This window comes from Betta splendens, chromosome 1 (genome assembly GCF_900634795.4).
Source record: "Betta splendens chromosome 1, fBetSpl5.4, whole genome shotgun sequence".
Lineage (NCBI taxonomy): Eukaryota > Metazoa > Chordata > Actinopteri > Anabantiformes > Osphronemidae > Betta > Betta splendens.
In genome coordinates, this window is record NC_040881.3 from 822305 (window position 1) to 843747 (window position 21443).

Here is a 21443-nt window from a genome sequence, read left to right on the forward strand (position 1 = left end):
TCGTAAAAAAACAAAACACAAGTAATAATAATAATAATAATAATAATAATAATAATAATAATAATAATAATAATAATAAATACATACATACACATAGACTATGTTTTCTGGCATAATCCCGTTTTCTCTAGAAAACTAAATACTCCTCTAAATATTGTGTCTCATATATCTTTGCCTAAAAAACTAAACTAACTGAACTAAACTAACTAAAAAACTACTAAAAACTTCAACCATCAACGTTGTTTTCTTATAGTATGTAATATATATAGTATAGTATTGTCAACAGTATCTGGACTTTCTGAGGTTAAACAACATGTTTACTAATAAATAATAGTTGAACATCCAAAGTAATCTGGCCTGTCAGTTGATACAACTCTTGGTGCCTAATTATGATGACATCTACTTTAATATTCTCCAATTGCAAATTCAGGATGGAGACATTTGACCAAGGATCTCACATATGACTAAAATGCCACATTCAGAAAACTTGTTCATGTGCAATGATTGCATGTTTAAAAACAGCTGCTTTTGTTCAATTTCTGTTGGTTAGAGAAACACATTAAAGAAACAGAAATTGTTTGAGTGATATATGCAGAATATGTATCTTGTGTTAGCTGTGTTAGTTCCAGTCTACGTGATGGAACCTACCACGTTGATGCTATTATTGAAACAATGGACGTGCAAAAAACGTGCATTGTTTTCTTACAAAAGAAACGCGAATCACCCGTGTAATGTGTAAGGAATGAATGTTTGGAGCGTTTTATTTAACATAGATTGAGCAGAGAAATACAGCAAATGGTAAATAAAATCAAGATCCTCTAAATATTAGAGCAGCTTTTAACGACTTTGGAAATACAGCCAAACATGTTTAACAGTCAGCATGACACTGAATTTTGTTGCGCTTGTGTCTCTGCTCTTCCAGTTTATTTTTGATGTTTCCTGTGGCATTTCCTGTTTTTGCACTCGTGTTATTTTGAAAAACCGGGCGGAAGCCGGATCTCAGCCAGTGCCTCAGACTTTACGGTGAGGATGCTGAGGAGAGAGCATCCTCGGCCGCGTCTGTGCGCGCAGGCGGCCGTAGGCGGTCCGTGTTGACTTAGAAGGAAGGAAGCAGCTGTTACACGTCAGTTCTTCTCGGTTAGTTCACGTTTCTTCAGATAAAATCACGCTTCAGCTTCAGTGATGGTGGATTTGTCCCAAAGTGGCGCAGTGTCGCCCGGACACAGCCGCCACGGACCAGGCTCCGGGAACAACGCGAAGAAGACACCGAAAAAGTCACGAACGAGACGAGGAAAACGAGGCAGGAGACGGAGAAACAAAAAGAACAACAAGAACAGGCCGCCGCCGCCGTATTTACCACCGGAGGTAGATTAACGGAGCCCTGCTAGCTGTTAGCTGCTAGCTGCTAGCGGTGCTAGGACAGACTGTTAGGCGACGCCAACACGTTATAACACGTAATAACATGTTACAGTTGCGTTGCTACACATTTATGACCCGGTTTGCGTCCAGACATTCTGCTAAGTGAAGAGGCGTGAACATCTGAACCACTGAGCGCAAACACGGGACCTGGTGAAGCTGTCTGCTCTGTTTTCTGTAACCATGTCACATAACAGCTGACTCTGTTTGTCTGTTCACAGGCTGAAGAGGGAAACATAGAATATAAGGTGTGTGACCCTAAATGAATCATTGTTAACTGGGTAATTCAACTCTTCCTTGTTTTGGGAGGATGGATCATGGTTTATATCTTGTCACTATTTGTCGTATATAAATGAACTAATGAACACTCAGAGAAGTGAAGTTTTCTCTGGCAGCCACACCTCTAACTCACAACAAACCAACTTATGAACATACTTACACACTGTATGTCTATATACATTCAGACTCAGGTTTTTTGGTTAGTCAGTAGAAGTTGAGCATGGTACAGAACTTTTCACTGCTTCCATTATCGTCTGCTTTTTCAGATAATTGGTTTTGTCCATCACCTCCGTTTAAATGCGTTTGTCTGCTGTGTCGTTGTAGCTGAAGCTGGTTAACCCCACCCAGTATCGCTTCGAGCATCTGGCCACGCAGCTGAAGTGGCGACTGCAGGAGGGCCGCGGCGAGGCCGTCTACCAGATCGGGGTGGAAGACAACGGCCTGCTGGTCGGCCTGACGGAGGCCGACATGAGGGCCTCACTGAAGACGCTGAAGAGGATGGCAGAGAAGTAGGTCAACACAACCAACGAGGCAGAACTTCTTCAGTACAACATGAACTCTACCGCCACTGATCAGTTTTTATTTCCTTGTCTTTTCAGAGTCGGTGCAGACATCACTCTCCTCCGAGAGAGGGAGGTTGAATACGACCTGGACAGAAACACTCGAAAAATCGCAGAGGTCCTTGTTCGAAAGGTTCCTGATGATCAACAGGTGAGATTCTGTCCAACCGCCTCCGTGTCCGTCCTGATAAAATATAATCAACTTGTGGCCCGTCCTCACCTTGCTGCTTTGGACCGGGACAGTTCCTGGACCTGCGGGTGGCAGTGCTGGGCAACGTGGACTCTGGGAAGTCCACCCTGCTGGGCGTCCTGACGCAGGGCGAGCTGGACAACGGGCGCGGCCGAGCGCGTCTCAACCTCTTCAGGCACCTGCATGAGATCCAGAGCGGACGCACGTCCAGCATCAGCTTTGAGATCCTGGGCTTCAACAGCAAAGGAGAGGTGATGCAACGCACACGCACGCACGCACGCACGCACGCACGCACGCACACACACACACACACACACACACACACACACACACACACACACACACACACACACACACACACACAGCCGACCTCAGCTTCAGTCCAGTCTGATTCTCATCTCGTGCTGCAGGTTGTGAACTACAGCGAGTCTCGGACAGCAGAGGAGATCTGTGAGAGCTCCTCCAAGATGATCACCTTCATCGATCTGGCTGGACACCACAAGTACTTGAAGACCACCATCTTCGGCCTCACCAGCTACTGCCCCGACTTCGCCATGCTGGTGGTTAGCGCCAACACAGGCATTGGTGAGCTGCACCTGAACACAATACTAGACATTAGAAGCCTTTATTCACAGGAACACCTCTGACAGGTTTGTAGCTGCAGCTCTGCCTTGGTTTTAAAGTATTTCTTCCTGACTGACGTCAGTCAATGTGAATTAGTCCAGATTTAAATCTCCAGATCTGAGGGTTCACATTCACACAAATCTAAAACAGTGAATGTCTGAATGAGCTCCTCCTCCTCATCCAGCTGGCACCACCCGGGAGCACCTGGGCCTGGCCATGGCGCTAAAAGTTCCCATCTTTATTGTGGTCAGTAAAGTGGACCTGTGTTCTCGCGGCACCGTGGAGCGAACGGTCCGGCAGCTGGAGCGGGTTCTAAAGCAGCCGGGTTGCAACAAGGTTCCCATGGTGGTGTCGAACCCTGACGATGCAGTGACGGCCGCTCAGCAGTTCACTCAGTCTGCCTGGTGAGTACAAGTAGAGGAGATGTACTGAAATGAGAAAGGTAATAAAATATACTGAGCTGCTTTCATCTAGTTTCCTGGTGTGTGTGTGTGTGTGTGTGTGCGGGCGTGCGCGTGTCCAGCATCACACCCATCTTCACACTGTCCAGTGTGTCTGGAGAGAGTCTGGACCTGCTAAAGGTTTTCCTCAACATCCTCCCTCCTTTGAGCAACAGCAAAGAGCAGGAGGAGCTGATGCAGCAGCTTACAGAGTTCCAGGTACATGCACGCACGCACGCACGCACACACGCACGCACGCAGGGATGATTGACCTGGGTGTCGTCACATCTGAGCATCGGTCGCAGGTGGATGAGATCTACTCAGTTCCTGAAGTCGGCACCGTGGTGGGAGGAACTTTGTACAGGTAAAAGCTGAGTGTAGTTCCTTCATATCCCAGCGTTTGCTCCGTGGTTCCGTCGTAATGCCCGACGCTGCGCGTTTCAGCGGCGTGTGCAGGGAGGGCGAGCGGCTGGTGGTCGGGCCCACAGATGACGGCCGTTTTCTGCGTCTGAAGGTGGGCAGCATCCAGAGGAACCGCTCGGCCTGCAGGGTGCTGAGAGCCGGACAGGCCGCCACGCTGGCTCTGGGAAGCTTCGACCGCTCCCTGCTGCGCAAGGTCAGAGGTCACACCAGAGCATTCCATCTAGAACCTCTTTAGAACGTGGGTTCTGAACCCTGGTTGTTTGTAGAAAACCGCTGACAAACATTTGTTGCTTTGACAAACCCTTAGAAAACTTTAATGAAATCCATGAAGTTAGCTTGTTCAGAAACAGCATGGTTTTTATGAGACACGTTCTTGGGGCTAAATGCTAACAGGAGCGTCAGTGTGATGTGACTGCTTCTGCAGGGGATGGTGATGGTCAGTCCAAAGATGAACCCCACCATCTGCTGTCAGTTTGAAGCCGCTATCGTCCTGCTCTTCCACGCTAAGACCTTCCGCCGGGGGTCACAGGTCACCGTGCACGTGGGCAACGTCCGGCAGACGGCCATCGTGGAGTGCCTTCACGGAAAGGTCAGTGTTAGAGTCAGCGTCAAGTCTTCATCACGATGTAGTCGCGTCACCTCCTCCTCCTCTGCTGAAGGACGAGCTGCGCACCGGGGAGAGAGCCGTGGTCCGGTTCCGCTTCATCAAACACCCCGAGTACCTGCGACTGGGCGCTAAGCTGCTCTTCAGAGAGGGCGTCACCAAAGGCATCGGCCACGTCAGCCGCCTGCTGCCGCCCTCCCAGAACCACTACCAGAATCAGAGCCACGACCAGAACCTGCAGGAGCTGTGACAGCGTGTTGGTGCCCTCTGAGCCTCTAACTGGGTTCTTCTCCTACCACCAACGAGTCGGCAGGGTAATCCTCCTGTCCTGATTCATCATCATCATCATTATCATCTTCCTCCCAGCAGACCCTGCTTTGATCTGACCAGAATGACTGTTTTCTTGCCTGCCGATTGAGCTTTTTCCTTCACTGGTGCTGACATTTAATCCTAGTTCTGAGGTTGAGCCCAGAGTTCTGTCCAACTCTCCGACCCATATGCTTCCAGATGTCTCACATTCAGCTTCTGAAGCACAAGGAACTGAACGTTTTCACACGTCACCTGTGGAGGTGGTTTGGACGCAGCTCAAGTTTTAACCTGTAAATCGCTTTAAAGGCTGAAACGTAGAAGCTGGCATTTTATTCAGATATTGATTTGAAGTCTGACTTATTTAAGTCGTAAATTTGCAGATCGACCAGTGGAAGAGAATAGAATGATTTTGTTGTTTTACATTGTTTTTTACATCTCCATCCAAAACACAAACCCACCATGGCTTGTAGTGGAAGCATGCTAACGGTGACTGATGCTAGCTAGCACCGCTACTTCAGCTCAGTGTGTTTTTGCTCATTAGTGTCCTGGGAGAAGTTTCTTAATTGCAGAGTCTGTCAGTTAAAGATGAACCTTTGAGGCAGTGATCAGAGTCAGATTTAAACCCCAGGTGAGTGATGAGGCTCCTCGTTTGCACTTTATTTTATTTTATTATGAAACGTTCCTGTGACCACTTCACGCGGATCAGCACCGATGCCAACAGTCCATTCATTTAGCACTGAATGCAGGCAATGTATCTGCATTTACAAATGACTGACGATGATTTTGACGTGTATTTGTTCAGGTGCATTTTGTGAGTTTGATGTGATCTGAACTTAACCTGCATGCTCTTTGTACTGGATCCTCACTGTGTCCAGTGAAGCCCAGAGCAGTTTCTGTGCAATCGCAGCCCTAGGTATGGAACATGGGTTCAGACGGAGGTCTGTGCATGTGTTTGTTAGAAGCTGTGACTTTGGTCAGAGATGAGCAAACGCTGCACCTCAGCTTCTAAACGTTCTCAAGCTAATGAATAAAGTACGTCTGAAACGTCTCCTCTGTGGAACAATGAAGGAAGGTGTCCGTGACTTTTACTTTATTCTGAAATCAGTCAGTTTCATCTGTTTGCTCACAGCTAAGACGCCTAGTTAACACATACAACAAACATGAATAATAACAGAAACCTTCATAAAATACGAGACAAAGAACTTTAAGCTTATAAAATAAAGAGCTGAGAATAAATGTGGGTAAAATTAGTGTCTGGTGAAAAAGGACGTTAAACGGCTGCATGTTTACTCTGTGGAGGCGCCAAAAACGTCTTGTTCTGATGTGATCCATCCAGAAACACCAACTTTTATCTTGTTCTCACAACATACACAAAGGATTACGAGCGGAGCCTCCGGTTTGATGCCTCATATTAAAATGCCCTACTGCTTATTAGGAGGAAGTTAGGACTTTGCTGAATCCAGTGGGTCCTATTTCTGTCTTTATCTGAACGTCAGGATTCAATGGAATTAAATTTTAGAAAAGAAAAAATAAGACTGAAAATTTGCTGACTTTTCTTGATGAACAGGGCTGAACATCAGTTAATACATTAATGTGGTCTGTTGGAGCGAGATCAGGTTCTGGTCACATTCATTGTGCCGAGGTTCATCGCTAAGCCAGGCTCCTCTGCCGCGGCCTGATCCTCAGATAGAGCTGAGAAAGAAGAGAGCAGTTCTCATTAAAAACCGTTACAATGAGTGAGTCTTCACTCCCATTAAACGTGACCAGTCTCCTACTAAGACTCTAGGTGTTAACTGACTGAGACCTGCAGGAGACATCGAGTCAGTGTTAAGGTTCCAACTCCCACGCGATCGTAAAACAAACGCACCCCCAGCAGGTTGCGGGGGATGAACCCCTCCCGGTCGCCGCATCTCGCCCACCACCACTCCGTCTCCACAGCGTCGTCCCGTCGCAGCACCGTCACGCAGTCGCCCTCGCTGAAGCCCAGCTCGTCGTCGCGCTGAGGCTCGTGGTCCCACAGGGCGAACACCACGCCGCGGTTCATCACGCCCATCTTCTCCTGGACGCCTGCCAGCACCACATCAGGACACAACTCTCTGAAACCTCCTGCGGCGCAGAAACGCCCCCAGATCCACTGAAAGCTGAGAACACTCGCAAAATCCTCCTAAGACATTGGACACTGCAAAAAACAACTATTTAATCAACTTCCTTCATAGAAGCCGCCGAACCGGCTCAGCTCTTCAGTGTAGCAGGGACAACGCTGGAATCCCACCCTGCATGTTCCTGTAGAACCTGCACAGGCTCTTTACCTCCCACTGCATCCGACCCTCGTGGATCCGACAAATCCTCCTCAAATCCGAACGGACTCTCTATCAGCTGGTACCAGAACCTCTTTGAAGTGTGATGCGGGAAGGGTTTGGTCTCACCATAGAGGAACTGGGAGCACTGGGCGTAGCCGTCCTCCATCTCCTCACATTTGTCAGCGGCCGTCTGCATGTCGCTGTGGGTGGTGGCGAACACGGCCGCCCCCGACTCCACCAGGAACTTACACACCTGCACGTTGTTACAGGAGGCGGCGCAGTGGAGCGGGGTCCTGAGGGGAGGGAGGGAGGCAGGTTCTGTTCAGTCAGTCGCCAACCACTGGACCGTGATGTGATGCCGCTTCGCACTCACCAGCCGTCGCTGTCGGCAGCGTTGACATTGACGCCAAACTGAACCAGAAACTTGACGATTTCCGTGTGACCGGCACAGACGGCGTTGTGCAGCGCCGTGATGCCCTCGTCGTTGGGCAGACTGGGGTCGTCCACCTGCAGGACACACGTTCCTTAACGCTGGTCTTATAGGTTGTGTGACATGGACTGGAGGGACTCACATCATAGATGACCCTCTGCACCAGGTCGTACTCGCCCTCCAGAGACGCGTCCAGCAGCAGAGCCAGAGGGTTGAACTTCACCCGCAGGCGCTGGTTGCTGCGCTCTGCGCCGGCTTTACGGAGAATCGACCTCTTAGCCTGAAACACAGGCAGAGGCAGGAGGTTTGAACAGACAGACAGGCCCATAACGGAAGCATCAGTCAGTCAGAGTGGATACGTCAAAGCTCACTGGTGGCGCCGTGACCTGTCCCGTGACCTCCGGCGCCTCCTCTTGCTGCACCACCTCTCCACAGCTGGGGTACGGTGGAGGTGGGTAAGGGGGGAACTCCTCTGGAAAGGCAGATTGGCTCACCTCCACGTCCTCCAGGGGGGGGGGCAGGGAGGGGCAGGGGCCGGGGGCGGTGATGGGTGAGCGTGGGGGCAGGGGAGGTGGAGTCGGGTCATCTGGGCCTGGTCCAATGCCGTCACCGGGCTGCAACGTCGCCTCTGCACTGCTCAAAGCTGCCCCCGCCGTCTCCATGGGGATGGTTTCCATGGCAGCCAGCGTGGTCTTCTGGTAGAGCAGCTTCTGGATGTTGGGACCCGCCGGGCCCTCGGGCTCCGTGATGGAGCTGCGTTTCTTCAGGGGCCTGGGGGCGTGGTGCAGCCGGCGGCGCAGGGCCTCCAGGTCGGCGTCGCTGGGGCTGCGGTGGGGGTTGGACAGGAAGGGGAGGAGCTTGGTGGGGCTGAGCGGTCGAGGGGTGGCGCGTTCTGCACCTTCACTGTTTCCTGGGCAACCGCTGTCGGCATCGCTCAAGGCCGCTTCGGCGCCGGCAGACTGGGTCCCGCAGGCTGGGAGGACGGGTTTACCGTAAACTGTGGAGCAGAGACGGAGTCAACTGGACCTGCGGGACACGTGCGAGAGCAGCCGTGAGGAGAACCCACCTCTGGGCTGGCCGCGGGGCAGCGTGCCCTGGCCGCCCGGCGTGGCCTGCTGGGTGTACATGGAGTAGATGGACGAGGCCGCCACCGTCTGCGGCTTCTGCAGCGCCGGAGGCCCATCGCACGGGTCGGGCGTGTACGGCCGCACCGCCGCCGCTGGAGGACTCTCCTGCCTGCTGGGCAGAGGCAGGGTGTTGCTATGAGCCCGGAGGTGGCCCCCGCCCCCGCCCCCGCCCCCGATGGGCCGGGCCTTGCTGGGGAAGGTCCCCGTGCTGTACGGGGGCTTGGAGAAGGCTGCAGCAGCCGACGGTGGGAACGCTTTGGGCTTCGAGGGAACGGGAGGAGCCGTCACCTGAAGACACAATAAGACGCTGAGCAAGAGTAGGAAACAAGCAGTGAAACACAAGCTGGAACCACGTGAACTTCAGAGCTTTAGAACCGGACTGACTCTGAGTGGGTCCTCTGTGCTTTTATGGTCCATTGGGTTCTCACCACCTGCAGGAGAGAACATCACCGTAACATGAACCTTCTGGAACAAGACTGAACACCTGGAACCCGGTGTTCGGGCCGACCTGAGCTGCGGCTGTTGAGCTTGGTCATGCGAGGCAGGGTGGAGGCGTGGCCACTGGACTCAGAGCTGCTCCACTCCAATTTGGTTACTTTGGAGGTGTTAAAAGCTAGAAGAATCAAAAAAGGGTTCTGTTTATTTCACAGCTGGACCGGTTCTGATCTTCTCAGTTCAGTGAACCCAGTCAAATACCTGAGGCTGGTTTGACAGGTCTGGGAGGTATCTTCAGGGAGGAGCTGGGCATGGGGAGGGTGGCGGTGCCGTCCGGGTACGCCTGCTTCACCAGAACCTCCGGATGGACCGGACCCTGAGGTCTCACCGGGCCCGTTGTGGAGGAGGACTGAATGTAGGGCCCCACTGCTGCCACTCTGGAGCCCGCTGCCACCTGTGTGGCGGCGCAGTCTGGGTTCACCTGGTGGAAATGAAAATACCCCATGATTATCACTCAACCAGGTTCGGATCACCGGCTCTCACTAAACGGGTCATCATTCACCGGCAGGCTCTCCTTCTGCTGCAGGGCGGCCTTCTTCTTCCAGAGCCGCTGTCGCAGCTCGGCCAGACGTCGGTCCATCGCGGCCACCTCCAGGTTCCGCTTGTTCAGACTGTCTCTCTGCAGCTGCAGCCGCGAGCTCTGGTCCTGGTTCAGCTTGTTCCTTAGCTGGAAGAGAAGAACACGATGGCGCCGTCAGCCCAAATCGCTACAGTGCTCGCTAATGACCTGGTCTCTGTACGCCTCTGGTTCTGGTTCTGCTCGGCTCACCTGCAGGTCCTTATAAAGATGCTCCAGGTCGGCCGCGGACACCGGCGCCGAGCCGTGATGGGGCGGGCCCGGCCGGCTGCTCTTCAGCGCCTCCAGCTGCTCGCTCAGCTCATCCACTCTGGCCACGGCCGCCAGCAGCTGCCGCTGCTTCTGCTGGAACAGGCTGCTGATCTGCTCGATCTCCTCCACTGCCACAAGAATCAAACAGCGATCATGGACCCGGCCTCCTTCCTCCTTTCACACATTGGTCAGCTAATGAACGTGGAGGTGAGCTTCCGCGGGGCACTGACCCAGTTTGCTGTTGCTGAGGCGCTTGTGCTCCACTTGGCCCCTGAGGGCCCGGACCCGCCGCAGCTTTGCCTCCTGGTTGTGTGCGTTCTCTCTGAGCTGCCGGAGCTGCTCCTGCTCCGACGCCTCCTGCTGCTGCTGCCGCTGCTCCTGCAGCTTCAGGAAGCGCAGCTGCTGCTCCTACAAACAGAGGTCAGACTGACACCAGGCCCGGCTCCGGCTCCGCGGGTGGTGCTGTGTGGTACCTTGGAGGCCAGCAGGTGCTGCTGGGCGCTGATCTGCTGCTGCTGCCGCGTCGCCAGCTCCTGCAGCTCCGTCAGCGTCATGTCCACACCAGGAGCCGACACCTGCAACACACTCAGTTGAGCTCCTCAGACGGCCCGGGGCCCCGGACACCGGGCTCCGAGCGTCCATGTGGACTCACCCCGTTCAGACGAGTCTCCACCGACACCTTCACCGGCGGATCTGCAGCACGGAAACAGAAGTAAAACACACAGAACCAGTTCTCATCTGGAAACACAGCACAGGTCGGATCAGGATGTGACTCTGGTTTCTATGGCAACAAGTCAGCACCAGTCCTCCCAGTGTCTGCTCAAATACAAACAGGAGCGACTGCGGCGGTTTTCCGGTGGATCAGCTGAAGGACCCAGTCAGCCATAAGCTGATTACACTTGATCATCTGCTGTAGTTACACTGTGACGCTGCAGCTGATCTGCTCCATGCACTGATGTCAGACACGCTGTAATCTGTGATTTACAACCGGTCAATGTTCTCACGCAACTGGGATCGACCCAACAAGCATCTTCCATTCAGTCCACACCACTCATCACAGTTGCTGTCACCAGTGGGACCCAGCAGAAGCAGTTGAGGCCTCGTCTCTTACCAGCTCTCTGATGGTGCAGGAGGTAGCGAACCTCCGCCCTCTGCTGCCCCCACTGCTGCAGCAGCTCCATCATCCGCTCGCCTTCGCCAATGACTCGCTCTGCTTCAGAAGGAAACTAGATCAGTGGGCCGCGCCGGGAGGAAGCGGCTGATACACAGTGACAGAGAGCAGGTCCCGCCTGGAGGCACCTGAGCCTCTCCACAGCTCGGCCAGGTAGCAGTCCGCCTCGCCGGGCTCCTTGCACAGCTCCACCACGTCTCTGCACAGCGTCTCCGGAGTGATGGGGACCTCGCTGACGTCCTGGCTGCTGCTGCTGCTGCTGCTGCTGCTGCTGAGGTACACAGTGAGGAACATCTGCAGGGAGAAGCAGAGGAAACAAGGAGTGGGTGAAGCTGCAAACATTCAAGGAGAGAGACAAACCAGCTGATACCAAAACAACACACCTCATGCTGCCACCTGTGCTATTTAAGACCCTACGGATGCACGACGCCATCTGTTGGTCCGGCCCTGAGCCAGACGACCTGCGTAGGTGGGAACGAGGAGGAGGCGGAGCCTCAGTCTTCTTCTAGGACGCTGTTCCAGGCGGTGAAGTGACCTTGATGCTTCCTGAACATGTGACAGTGAGGCTGCTCTCCCGCCTTCTGCCCTATTTCTGCCTCTAACTTGCACCATCAAACCGAAGCTATTGTTGATGTTATTACCAGAATGGAGCCGGGGACAGATAAGAACATTTCAGGCCGCCAGAGCAGAGCTGGCATTAGCTCAGGGAGCCGTCACAGTCCTGTCTTGGTGCATACGCACAGCTGATACGTTAGTCGTTTCACCATGAGATCCACACACTGACGCAGCGCAGCCCATCACATCATTTGGTCGCAGGCTTCAAGTGTTTAAATGCTTCAATCCTACTTCATCACATCTAGAAAAATATTCTAGTTTGTTGTTTTCTCTGTTTCTGGCTCTGGATTCAGTCAACAGCTTAAACGTCTGCTACTCTGCTCACCAACAGCTACAAAAGCTGATGGGACATTTCTCAACAAACTGAACGGCTGAATTTCAGTGACAGAGATAAATTAGTGTTGGAGAGAATCCTGCTGTCCTACATAGAGGAAACTAGAGCACACCACCAGGAAGCTCTGCAGCCAATCAGATGCTGAGGGGGTGGAGCCAACTGTCCCGACAGTGAGTCCAAAGACGTGAGCTCAACAAACATTGTCATGCGCCACAGTGTCACATCCAGGAAGCAGCTGCAGACGCATGTCCTCATCATGGTCACACGTTCTCAACAAGGTCCACCTGACACGGAGCCTTCAACGGACCTGGGCCCCGTTAAACCGTCCGTCCATCCATAACGGGCCTGGGCCCCAGTAAATGGTCCATCCACAACAAGCCTGAGCCCCAGTAACAACCATCCATAACGAGCCTGGGCCCCGTTAAACCGTTCATCCATAACGAGCCTGGGCCCCATTAAACCGTTCATCCATAACGGACCTGGGCCCCGTTAAACCATCCATCCATAACGAGCCTGGGCCCCGTTAAACCGTTCATCCATAACGACCCTGGGCCCCGTTAAACCGTTCATCCATGACGACCCTGGGCCCCGTTAAACCGTCCATCTCTAACGGACCTGGGCCCCGTTAAACCGTTCATCCATAACGAGCCTGGGCCCCGTTAAACCGTTCATCCATAACGAGCCTGGGCCTCGTTAAACCGTTCATCCATAACGAGCCTGGGCCCCGTTAAACCGTTCATCCATAACGAGCCTGGGCCCCGTTAAACCGTCCATCTCTAACGGACCTGGGCCCCGTTAAAACGTCCATCTCTAACGGACCTGGGCCCCGTTAAACCGCTCGTCCATAACGAGCCTGGGCCCCGTTAAACCGCTCGTCCATAACGAGCCTGGGCCCCGTTAAACCGTTCATCCATAATGAGCCTGGGCCCCGTTAAACCGTTCATCCATAACGAGCCTGGGCCCCGTTAAACCGTTCATCCATAACGAGCCTGGGCCCCGTTAAACCGTCCATCTCTAACGGACCTGGGCCCCGTTAAACCGTTCATCCATAATGGACCTGGGCCCCGTTAAACCGTCCATCCATAACGGACCTGGGCCCCGTTAAACCGTCCATCTCTAACGGACCTGGGCCCCGTTAAACCGTTCATCCATAACGAGCCTGGGCCCCGTTAAACCGTTCATCCATAACGAGCCTGGGCCCCGTTAAACCGTTCATCCATAACGAGCCTGGGCCCCGTTAAACCGTCCATCCATAACGGACCTGGGCCCCGTTAAACCGTTCATCCATAACGAGCCTGGGCCCCGTTAAACCGTTCATCCATAACGAGCCTGGGCCCCGTTAAACCGCTCGTCCATCCATCGTTAAACCACTGAGACAGCAGGTCCTAATCCAGCCGGCTGGGAATTAGCCCCACACAGCCAGACGGCCCCCGAATACTAGAAAGATGCCCTCCTCCGACTACTAGCGAACCCCCAACCACTACCCCCCACCCGCCAAGATTACTGTTGGAGGAGGTTCGTCGTCTGTCAGCCTCTTTCGAAACAGCAGGAATCCACATGAATCTGTCTCTAATCTCATCACGGCACCAACAGACCAAACACAGATTCAAAGTACTGTACTGAGATCTGCTCATGTTCTTACATGTTTAGAACGAGTACTACTCCAATGGTACTACTCAAATGTAAATATTGAATTTTTTCTATTTAGCACTTTTCTTTATTCTGCGGTTTTCCTGTGGCTGCTCAAGCGATTGAATTTCCGCACTATGAGTTGAATAAAGTTTATCTGTCTGTCCAAGTTAAAAAGTCTTTGTTGCTGCTCAGAACTTGCTGAAGGTCTGTTGCGTTTGTAATCTTCACGTTCTATTGTTGAGATTGATTGTTGGATCTGAGCAGAACCTTTCCTAGTGTTGCTTCCGGTTCTGTCTGGCCCGTGGGGCCATCTGGCCCTGCGGGTCACATCCCACCTGTTTTGTAGGCGGCTGGAGCCATATGGTCGATACTGGATTAACGAGACGCCCACTGAAGCCTGCTGGCGTCAACAACAGCCACAGGAGGCCGGACCCTGGTTCTGCTGCTGGTGCGAAGCGCTTCGTGATTCCACCCCTTACACACAAAATCAAAGATCCGAGGAGACATCAGCGGTTCTGTCAGTTACCACACGTCTGCGTGGCGAGAGGCCCAGTAGCTGCAGGACATCGGGTCTGTCCGTGAGAACGGCACCGGCCCAGGAACAGGAACCGAGAATGCAAAGTTTAGTTTGCGTGGAAATGGACAGAACACAGGATCCACGCGACTTGAGCAGAGGGAGAGTGTGTGTGTGTGTGGTCGCTGTGGCAACAGTTACCACGGAGCCCAGACTGGAGGAAGGGGAGGATGCAGCAACGACATCAGCCCCAAAGTCAGTTCAAGTTGAAAAATGAGGAACATCCGAACAAAGCGACCTGAGCCCAACGACTGATGAGGAACCGATGAGTTCCTCCAGTCCAAATTCATTCATTCATTCATTCATTCATTGGTACGGCCGATCCTCTACCAGGCCTCACGCAGCTCACCCTCTCTCTCCACTGTCTCCTGGTCTATTGAACTGGTGCTCCACTCACCCACTGCAGCACTTTACCACCGTTCCCAGTTGACCTTGATGGTCCAGAAATCTGTCACCACACTCTGATCCACCAGAAGCAAAGCCAGATGTTAACGTAGCAGCTGCACAGCTCAGTGTGTTTGTTTTGTGGCCCAGATGATGTTCTTTAACTGTGGAGAAGTATTTTGTTGATTATTATCACTAACGCGTTAAAGTGTGATGTCGTCTGAGGACACAGCCACCAGAAAGTTCTAATAATCATAGTGAGTTTAGGGCAGCAGGAAAAGGGTTCTGGTGAATCTGTCGCCAGATTTCACCTGATCCAAAGCCTCAAGGTCACGTTTCAGACATGTCACTATCAAAACTTTGTTTAGTGACTCCAGCAGTTTTACATAAGATCACTAGTATAAAGTATTTGTCTTGATTCACAGGACAGAAAGCACACACACACATCAGAAGGCTGTGGGTCAAACCCGCCCGGAACCAGCCGAACCCACCTTCTAGTTTGCAGTGTCTACATGTCCTCATAATCTATTGGTGGAAGCAGCGAGTCAGCGTCAGTGCAGCTTGATTCCTCAAACTCAACCTGAACGTCACAACAGACAGTTATGACAGTAATGATCCGGGTCCAGGCGGGTCCAGCTGTGACTGGACCCAGCTCACATCCACGAGTCTCTTCGGTCCATGTGTTCACGTTTCACCTGCTAAACACATTCTGTTCTCGTTTCGCAGGAAGCTTTGTTGAGACCCCTGAGGACGGTTCCACTAAAACCAATTGTGTTTGTGGACTCACCGGCATCATGATGGCAGATGGTCGCGTCCAGGCTGCAGCCGAACCCGTTAAACCATCCTCGCCCTCTTCCGTCTCTATTCTCATCAGATGCTCTATTATCGCCTTTACTCCCGCTGTTCCTCGACCTGTTGCGATAGAACCGCGGGCCCTGATCTGCACCTGCCCGGCTCCGTCTGGACGGAACCTGAGGGGACGTTCTTCGAGGAGCGTGGCATCAGGAGTAGGAACCAGAAGACGAACCCGCTGGTTCACAATGCGGAGCAGCTCCCGCTGGGCTTTAGTCCTCCAGCATCCAGGATTAGTCTGACGGCGTCTCAATGCGCATCAGCGCCAGCCAGCCACCGACCGGAAGCCGCAGCCTTTCACAATAAGAGCGCATTCAATTGGCTACAGACGCAATTTGAATTTTTAAATATAAAAATAAAAAAATAACTATTATTAAAATGTTTTTTTACTTATCCCACAGTTAGGAAATATGATCAATGAAAAGACAAAGACAATCATTCAGTTTATTCCTTATGCGTCTTTATAAAGTAGGATGAAGCCTCACACACTGGTATGAATGCAACAGAAGGGAGACGATAAAGCCACTTCAATGGAAGGAAACCTCCAGCAGGAAGAAGCTGAGGAAGGACGTCTTCTGCCTCGACTGGTTGGTGAGGACATAGAGGACGGGGAAGAGCAGTTAGTTGGAGCAGCAGCTGAAACACGCAGCTCTGAATCCGATACTAATTACATACAGTGTGTGACAGTGTGTGACATTTAATGAGGAAAGTAATTATTACATGTTAATGTTTAACAATGTAGTGAACAAACTGCATACAAACACACACCAGTTCGTTGTGTGCATTTAAACATGTCTATTTAATTCTGTGTGGTTTTAACATCAACAGTCATTTTAATATAACATATTAACACATATAACAAAGCAGTGATGGAGTGGTGACTGTGGAGGTGCTCCTGCCTGTTGGTCTTGCTAGAAATTGGTGGATGAACTTCAAACATTAGGGAAAATTAATTCCAAAATTTCACGCTTTCACATTTGTAGGTGAGGACATCAATGGGACTGCGTCTGTTTGGTTTTAGTTTTGATTCATTGTTGCTTTGCAAGTAAGGATTTGACCTGGTTTTATTCTGAAGGAGGCTGTATCAATGACCGGGTTCAGTGTTCAGAGTGACGCCCTCTGCAGGGTCTCCTGGCAACGGGAGATAAACTCCTCCTCACCTAGAAACCACAAGCGTTCCCTGCAGCTTCCTCTAAAACCAACTTCCTTCTGCTAATGTGTCATCGCGTTCTGTTCAGTTTTACCTAGAAACAAATATCAACCCTGGACCCATTAAATGAATGAACCAAGAACTTGATCAACGAAGGACAGCTACAGTAAAAACCTGTATCCAGTGCCAGAGAACACCTCTTTGTCCAGTTGTCCGTATCAGCACAGCCACAGCAGCGTCTCCTGGGGACGATCCCTATGATGTCAGTGATTTTTTAATAGCCTTTCTCTTTAATTCTAGGTTTTCCTTACTCACTTACAGCAATAAAATAAGACTTTATTATTCACACGATTAATGGGGATCAAAGTAATAAATCTAGTAATGAATGAAAGAAGGAACCATCAGACTCAAACAGGTTCGGGTGGAACTAGTTTGTCTTCAGCAGAAGCAGAAAATGGTGCAATTTATGTTTTAGGACACACACAGAACAAAGACATGGGACATACAGTATGATCAAATTAATTACAGTAGATTACGCTTACGAAGATCCACCTGAACCATTGATCGGTTCATGCATTTTAATCTGTATACAAACACTCACTGTTATAAAACATGTGCAGTCCTCTATATTGTGTGTAACACAAAACAGAACGAGAAGTTTAAATCCACAGGCTCTACATTGTGATTATTATATAGTTGATGAGTAGAGTCATTGGTCCAGCAACACGCGCCAGAGGAGGTTACAGCTGTAAGAGGAAGTGACTGCTAGGGCGAAAATAACGAAACTCGGAGCAAAGCATGCATAAACCCCGACCGCTGCCACGGGGACGTGATCAAACACACCAGGGGCCCGTTTCAAGACGGGGGTTTAACAAACTCAGCGTTTCAACGAAACCTCCGTCTTGAAACGGCCTCAGGCGCCTTTGGTAGAATTGTTCCCGATATTTCTCATATTTGGTCTTTAATCCTGCTCCAAACCACCGGTTCTTTTATTTTGAAACAGGAAGACCTCATTTGCGTTTTTTGTAGCGCAGCATGGACGCACGTGGAAATCAAAGCGAGCGACACTGGACTTAATTCTCATAACATCAGGTATGTTCACGTTATCAACCAACTCCAACCTTTACAGCGACGCTTGATGTCTGGTACAAAACCAGAGGAACAGATGTTAAACCCAAACATGTAGCTTAACGAGCCACGAAAATAAATGAGAGGTTCTGACGCATCTTTACACGGTGAAACACTGAGACATCGACTCAGATGACAAACGCTGAAGCTCGAGCCGCCGTTAAATTAACGGCAGTGCATTAGATTAGATTCATTAAATAAACGTAAGCGAGTAGCTATAGGTAAACAAAGGACGCTAGCAGCGTTAGCTACAACTAGCATCTCTCCCAGAGGGCCGCTGCTAACGTTAGGGAGAAACGGGAAGTTATAACAGCAAGGTCTCGACTCAACAAACATCCACTTTTATTTGGGGTCTGACTGCAGAGAAGCTGTTAGCTGATGCTAGCGGTGGTCGTGTAGCTAACGATAGCAGTCAAGGGGCGGTTCATCTTTAACGAGGTTGTTTATCGTGTCTTTATTTGACGTACGAGGCAGGAGAACTCCTCGGCTACAAGCGTCGATTGTATCCAAGTTCACAATAAGTTAAATGGATCTAATCAGACGATAGGAAAATATTCTTCTTCTTCTTCTCCCCCTTGTGTTCTTCTTCGTGGCGTTTTAAAGGCGGCTTGCATCCCTAATGTTGCCCTACCGCCACAGTCAACTCTGTCGCCTTCACGGAGCATCTGGACATTTGTTACATCGCAAACAGAAAAGCGTTCACCCCGTTTCAGAACTCGTTTCTGTGCTCTTCAAGGTGGCGACCTTGTCTCGCTACAGCTTCCTGTCCTGGTCCAGTTATGACCCGTCTCCTTTGTTTATAAGCAGCTGAGACAAGAAGCAGCGGAGCAGAATGGCAGCAGCAACGAAGATGAGGCGGCTGAGCAGCAGCAGCAGCAGCGAGGCTGAGGACTCTGATGTGGAGAGGAACTTTGCTCTGCTCACAGAGAAACAAAGGCGAGGAAGGACAGAAGACGCAGGTCAGCACCACGAAGAGGAGGAGGAGGAGCGGGCTGATGGAGCTGAAGAGGATGGGTCAGATGCTGGCGATGAAGAGGAGGATGAGGACACATCAGGAGGTTATGATGAGGAAAAAGAGCATGAGTTGGATGAAGAAGAGGGTGTCGATAGCGACGCCTCTGAGGAGGACGACGGTGAGGATGAAGGCCTGGAGACACCGGACAGCTTTAGGAGAGGTGAGCCGCTCGCTGCCGCTGTTCCTTTTGGCATCGCCCCACTGCTCGTCTGTTCATCTCTGTTGTCTGGCAGAGTTGGCCAACATGTCCTTCGAGGACATCATGAAGCTGCAGAGCAAAGTGGGAACCAGAGCTTACAACAAGGTCGCCTACGGCAGCAGCCGGAAGCAGCAGCGCGGCAGCGGGGCGCGGCTGAACAAGAACAGGTGGGTTGTGGCGTCTGCTCCGCGCGCCGACGTCTGCTCTCTGCTCACAGCCTGTGTCTCGTTTCAGGCCCACAGAGATCTCAGCCAAGAGGCCGGCGCCGTTCCTCCGCCAGGTCGTCCCCGTTAAGAAGCCTGTAAGAGAGCACAGACCCTGTGAAGCCTTTGTTCGCCAGTGCTCACTCACTTTTTGACTCATCTTTCATGCTCTAGACACTGAGAGATCCTCGGTTTGATGACCTGTCTGGAGAATACAGGCCCGAGGTTTTTGACCAGACGTATAAATTCATTCACGACATCAAGCTCCGAGAGAAAGAGGTAAGAGAACGTGGGATCTGGGAACGATGTTCTAGTGAGGACGTCAATGTTGTCTTTGTCTGCAGGTGGTCAAGAAGCAGCTGAAGAAGGCGAAGAGCAGCCAGAAGAAGGAGAAGCTGCAGTTCCTGCTGAAGAGGATGGTGAGTGTCACACGGTCGGGCTGAGCGGGACGTTCTCCAGCAGAGTGTTGCTCATGTGCCGTGTGCCTCCCTGCAGGAGAACCAGGAGCGAGCGAGGCTGAGCCGAGAGCAGCAGCGAGAGAGGGAGCTGCAGTTCAAGCAGCAGCAGAGGGAGCAAGCGGGTCACGGAGCCCGACCCTTCTTCCTTAAGAGATGTAAGAATGGGTCCATTCCCTGGTTTTTCCTCCCTGGTTTACGTCTGTTAAGAATCACTGGCGAGATTATTACTGGCACACAAACCAAACAGGAAGGAAGGGTTTTTTCCACATTTCACCCTTTTATTTTCTGCTAGAATGAAACCGCTAAATTAGTAACATTTTCTGGTGGTTAAGCTATAAACTAAATAAGAATTTATCTGTATTTAAAACCAAAACATCCTTGGAAAAACACTGAGGCAAAAGCTTTCTTTACTCTGAAGCTTTGCTCCGGTGACGTGTGGTGAACTTTCTTGTTTGTTTGTCTCCAGCGGAGAAAAAGAAGCTGCAGCTGGCTGAAAAGTACCAGGCGCTGAAGAGGAGCGGCAAACTGGAGACCTTCCTGAGCAAGAAGAGGAAGAGGAACGCTGGGAAGGACCGCAGGAAACTGCCGAGGCAGCAGCAGGACACCAAGGCGGCGTGAGGCGTTCACTGACCAGACATGAAGAACGGCCTGCTGCTGCAGCCCGGTGTCGCGTCAAGGTTTCATCCCCTCACAGCGAAAGCATCACTAAAGTTAGTTCATTGTCTTCTTCAGCAGAATCTGTGACGGTCGTTTTGATGCAGGGTCCAAAGGTGACCTCACTGGCTGTGGTGCATTCAGGGATGCACTGCCATCTAACTGTTGATGGGGAACAGACTCTTCATACTAATATTATATTTTCAAAATAAAGTTACACTTGTGTTTGTGTCTTTGGAGTTTTAATGTTGAACCGACACCAGCAGAGAGTTTCAGGATCTGCGCCGAGTCGCAGCCACAACAGATTACAGTTTTTATTGGTCACTTTGAACTGTTTTGCATAACTAGGTTCCACTTATTTTGATCATCACTATTCCAGCAGAGCATCAGACACATGTGTAAATGTGTAAACCGGTTCTCATTTAATTGACACATTTTCTCCTCCCTTTTGTAAAACAGCGAACACTGACTCATTGAAACCGTCCAAATTCCATTGTTTTAGCTTTGGTGACCAATCTGTTCCTAACTATTAGTAACCAGTAAGACCAGTATAAACTCACCATAGCACCTGTTTGACACCTTGAAATAGAACCAGGTCTGAGTAACTGTGGCCGTGTCTCATCCTCCGATAGGTTTGACTGTAGTTTAGTTTACATGTATTTCCTGTAATATTTTGTTTTCTGCCTTGGTTTGAAAAATAAATTTCATGGATTCAATAAATCAAAGCATTTCTTCATCTGGATCCAATTCTTTGCAATAAAGTTAAATTTGACATGAACTACAAACAACTAATATCAACAGGCTCCAATGACGATCAATGAAGCAGTGATTCACACTGAGATCAGTGGTTTGTATTTTTCTGTCCGCTGTGTTGTGACTGATTGGACGTGTTCATGTACTTGGTTGCAGGTTGTATTGTTTGAAGGCAGAATGAGTTTCTGCTGCATATTTCTGCTGCAACAGCTGTTCGGACGGAAATATTTGAGCTATTTGCAGCGTCGCTTATTCTGCTGCTTGCAAAAGTATCATCTCTACGTCAAAGCCTCTC

The 21443-nt window shown here is 50.9% G+C and overlaps 3 protein-coding genes and 1 long non-coding RNA gene across 9 annotated transcripts; 2 read left to right on the forward strand and 2 right to left on the reverse strand.

Annotated features, from left to right (window-relative positions):
* Positions 1 to 729: 729 nt before the first annotated feature.
* On the reverse strand, positions 730 to 2616 carry LOC121202245 (uncharacterized). Its single transcript, XR_005897724.2, has 2 exons — positions 2476 to 2616; positions 730 to 2184 (listed from the first exon to the last, which is right to left on the reverse strand). It is a non-coding gene; the product is annotated as an uncharacterized LOC121202245 (long non-coding RNA).
* On the forward strand, positions 1183 to 5912 carry gtpbp2b (GTP binding protein 2b). 4 transcript variants are annotated; one of them, XR_003786241.3, is made up of 12 exons: positions 1183 to 1365; positions 1638 to 1664; positions 2020 to 2204; positions 2295 to 2406; positions 2499 to 2696; positions 2856 to 3030; positions 3254 to 3473; positions 3593 to 3728; positions 3815 to 3873; positions 3954 to 4125; positions 4326 to 4521; positions 4592 to 4730. XR_003786241.3 is itself a non-coding variant. In XM_029154085.2 (12 exons), the coding sequence occupies exons 1-12, from the start codon at positions 1183 to 1185 to the stop codon at positions 4784 to 4786; spliced, it is 1827 nt and encodes a 608-aa protein (XP_029009918.1). In that variant the 3' UTR covers positions 4787 to 5912. The 4 variants fall into 4 exon arrangements, 3 of the variants coding, with proteins under 3 accessions (XP_029009918.1, XP_055365874.1, XP_029009941.1); XM_029154085.2 differs by having other exon boundaries at positions 4357 to 4521; positions 4592 to 5912; XM_055509899.1 differs by having other exon boundaries at positions 3966 to 4125; positions 4357 to 4521; positions 4592 to 5912.
* LOC114857266 (apoptosis-stimulating of p53 protein 2-like) lies at positions 5897 to 15896 on the reverse strand. Of its 3 annotated transcripts, none has more exons than XM_029153623.3 (18): positions 15524 to 15896; positions 11326 to 11491; positions 11138 to 11239; positions 10679 to 10719; positions 10500 to 10601; positions 10257 to 10434; positions 9967 to 10154; positions 9700 to 9864; positions 9399 to 9618; positions 9211 to 9297; positions 9087 to 9133; positions 8642 to 8990; positions 7947 to 8572; positions 7718 to 7855; positions 7519 to 7652; positions 7272 to 7438; positions 6713 to 6912; positions 5897 to 6537 (listed from the first exon to the last, which is right to left on the reverse strand). In XM_029153623.3, the coding sequence occupies exons 1-18, from the start codon at positions 15605 to 15607 to the stop codon at positions 6496 to 6498; spliced, it is 3036 nt and encodes a 1011-aa protein (XP_029009456.1). In that variant the 5' UTR covers positions 15608 to 15896; the 3' UTR covers positions 5897 to 6495. The 3 variants fall into 3 exon arrangements, with proteins under 3 accessions (XP_029009456.1, XP_029009439.1, XP_029009447.1); XM_029153606.3 differs by having other exon boundaries at positions 9211 to 9315; positions 15524 to 15895; XM_029153614.3 differs by having other exon boundaries at positions 9211 to 9315; positions 11138 to 11236; positions 15524 to 15894.
* Positions 15897 to 17565: 1669 nt separating this feature from the next.
* On the forward strand, positions 17566 to 21131 carry rrp36 (ribosomal RNA processing 36). The gene is made up of 8 exons (XM_029154615.3): positions 17566 to 17830; positions 18674 to 19041; positions 19115 to 19247; positions 19315 to 19381; positions 19458 to 19562; positions 19628 to 19702; positions 19779 to 19896; positions 20208 to 21131. Exons 2-8 carry the CDS (start codon positions 18699 to 18701, stop codon positions 20357 to 20359), a joined length of 993 nt encoding a protein of 330 aa, XP_029010448.1. The 5' UTR covers positions 17566 to 17830; positions 18674 to 18698; the 3' UTR covers positions 20360 to 21131.
* The last annotated feature ends 312 nt before the right edge of the window (positions 21132 to 21443 follow it).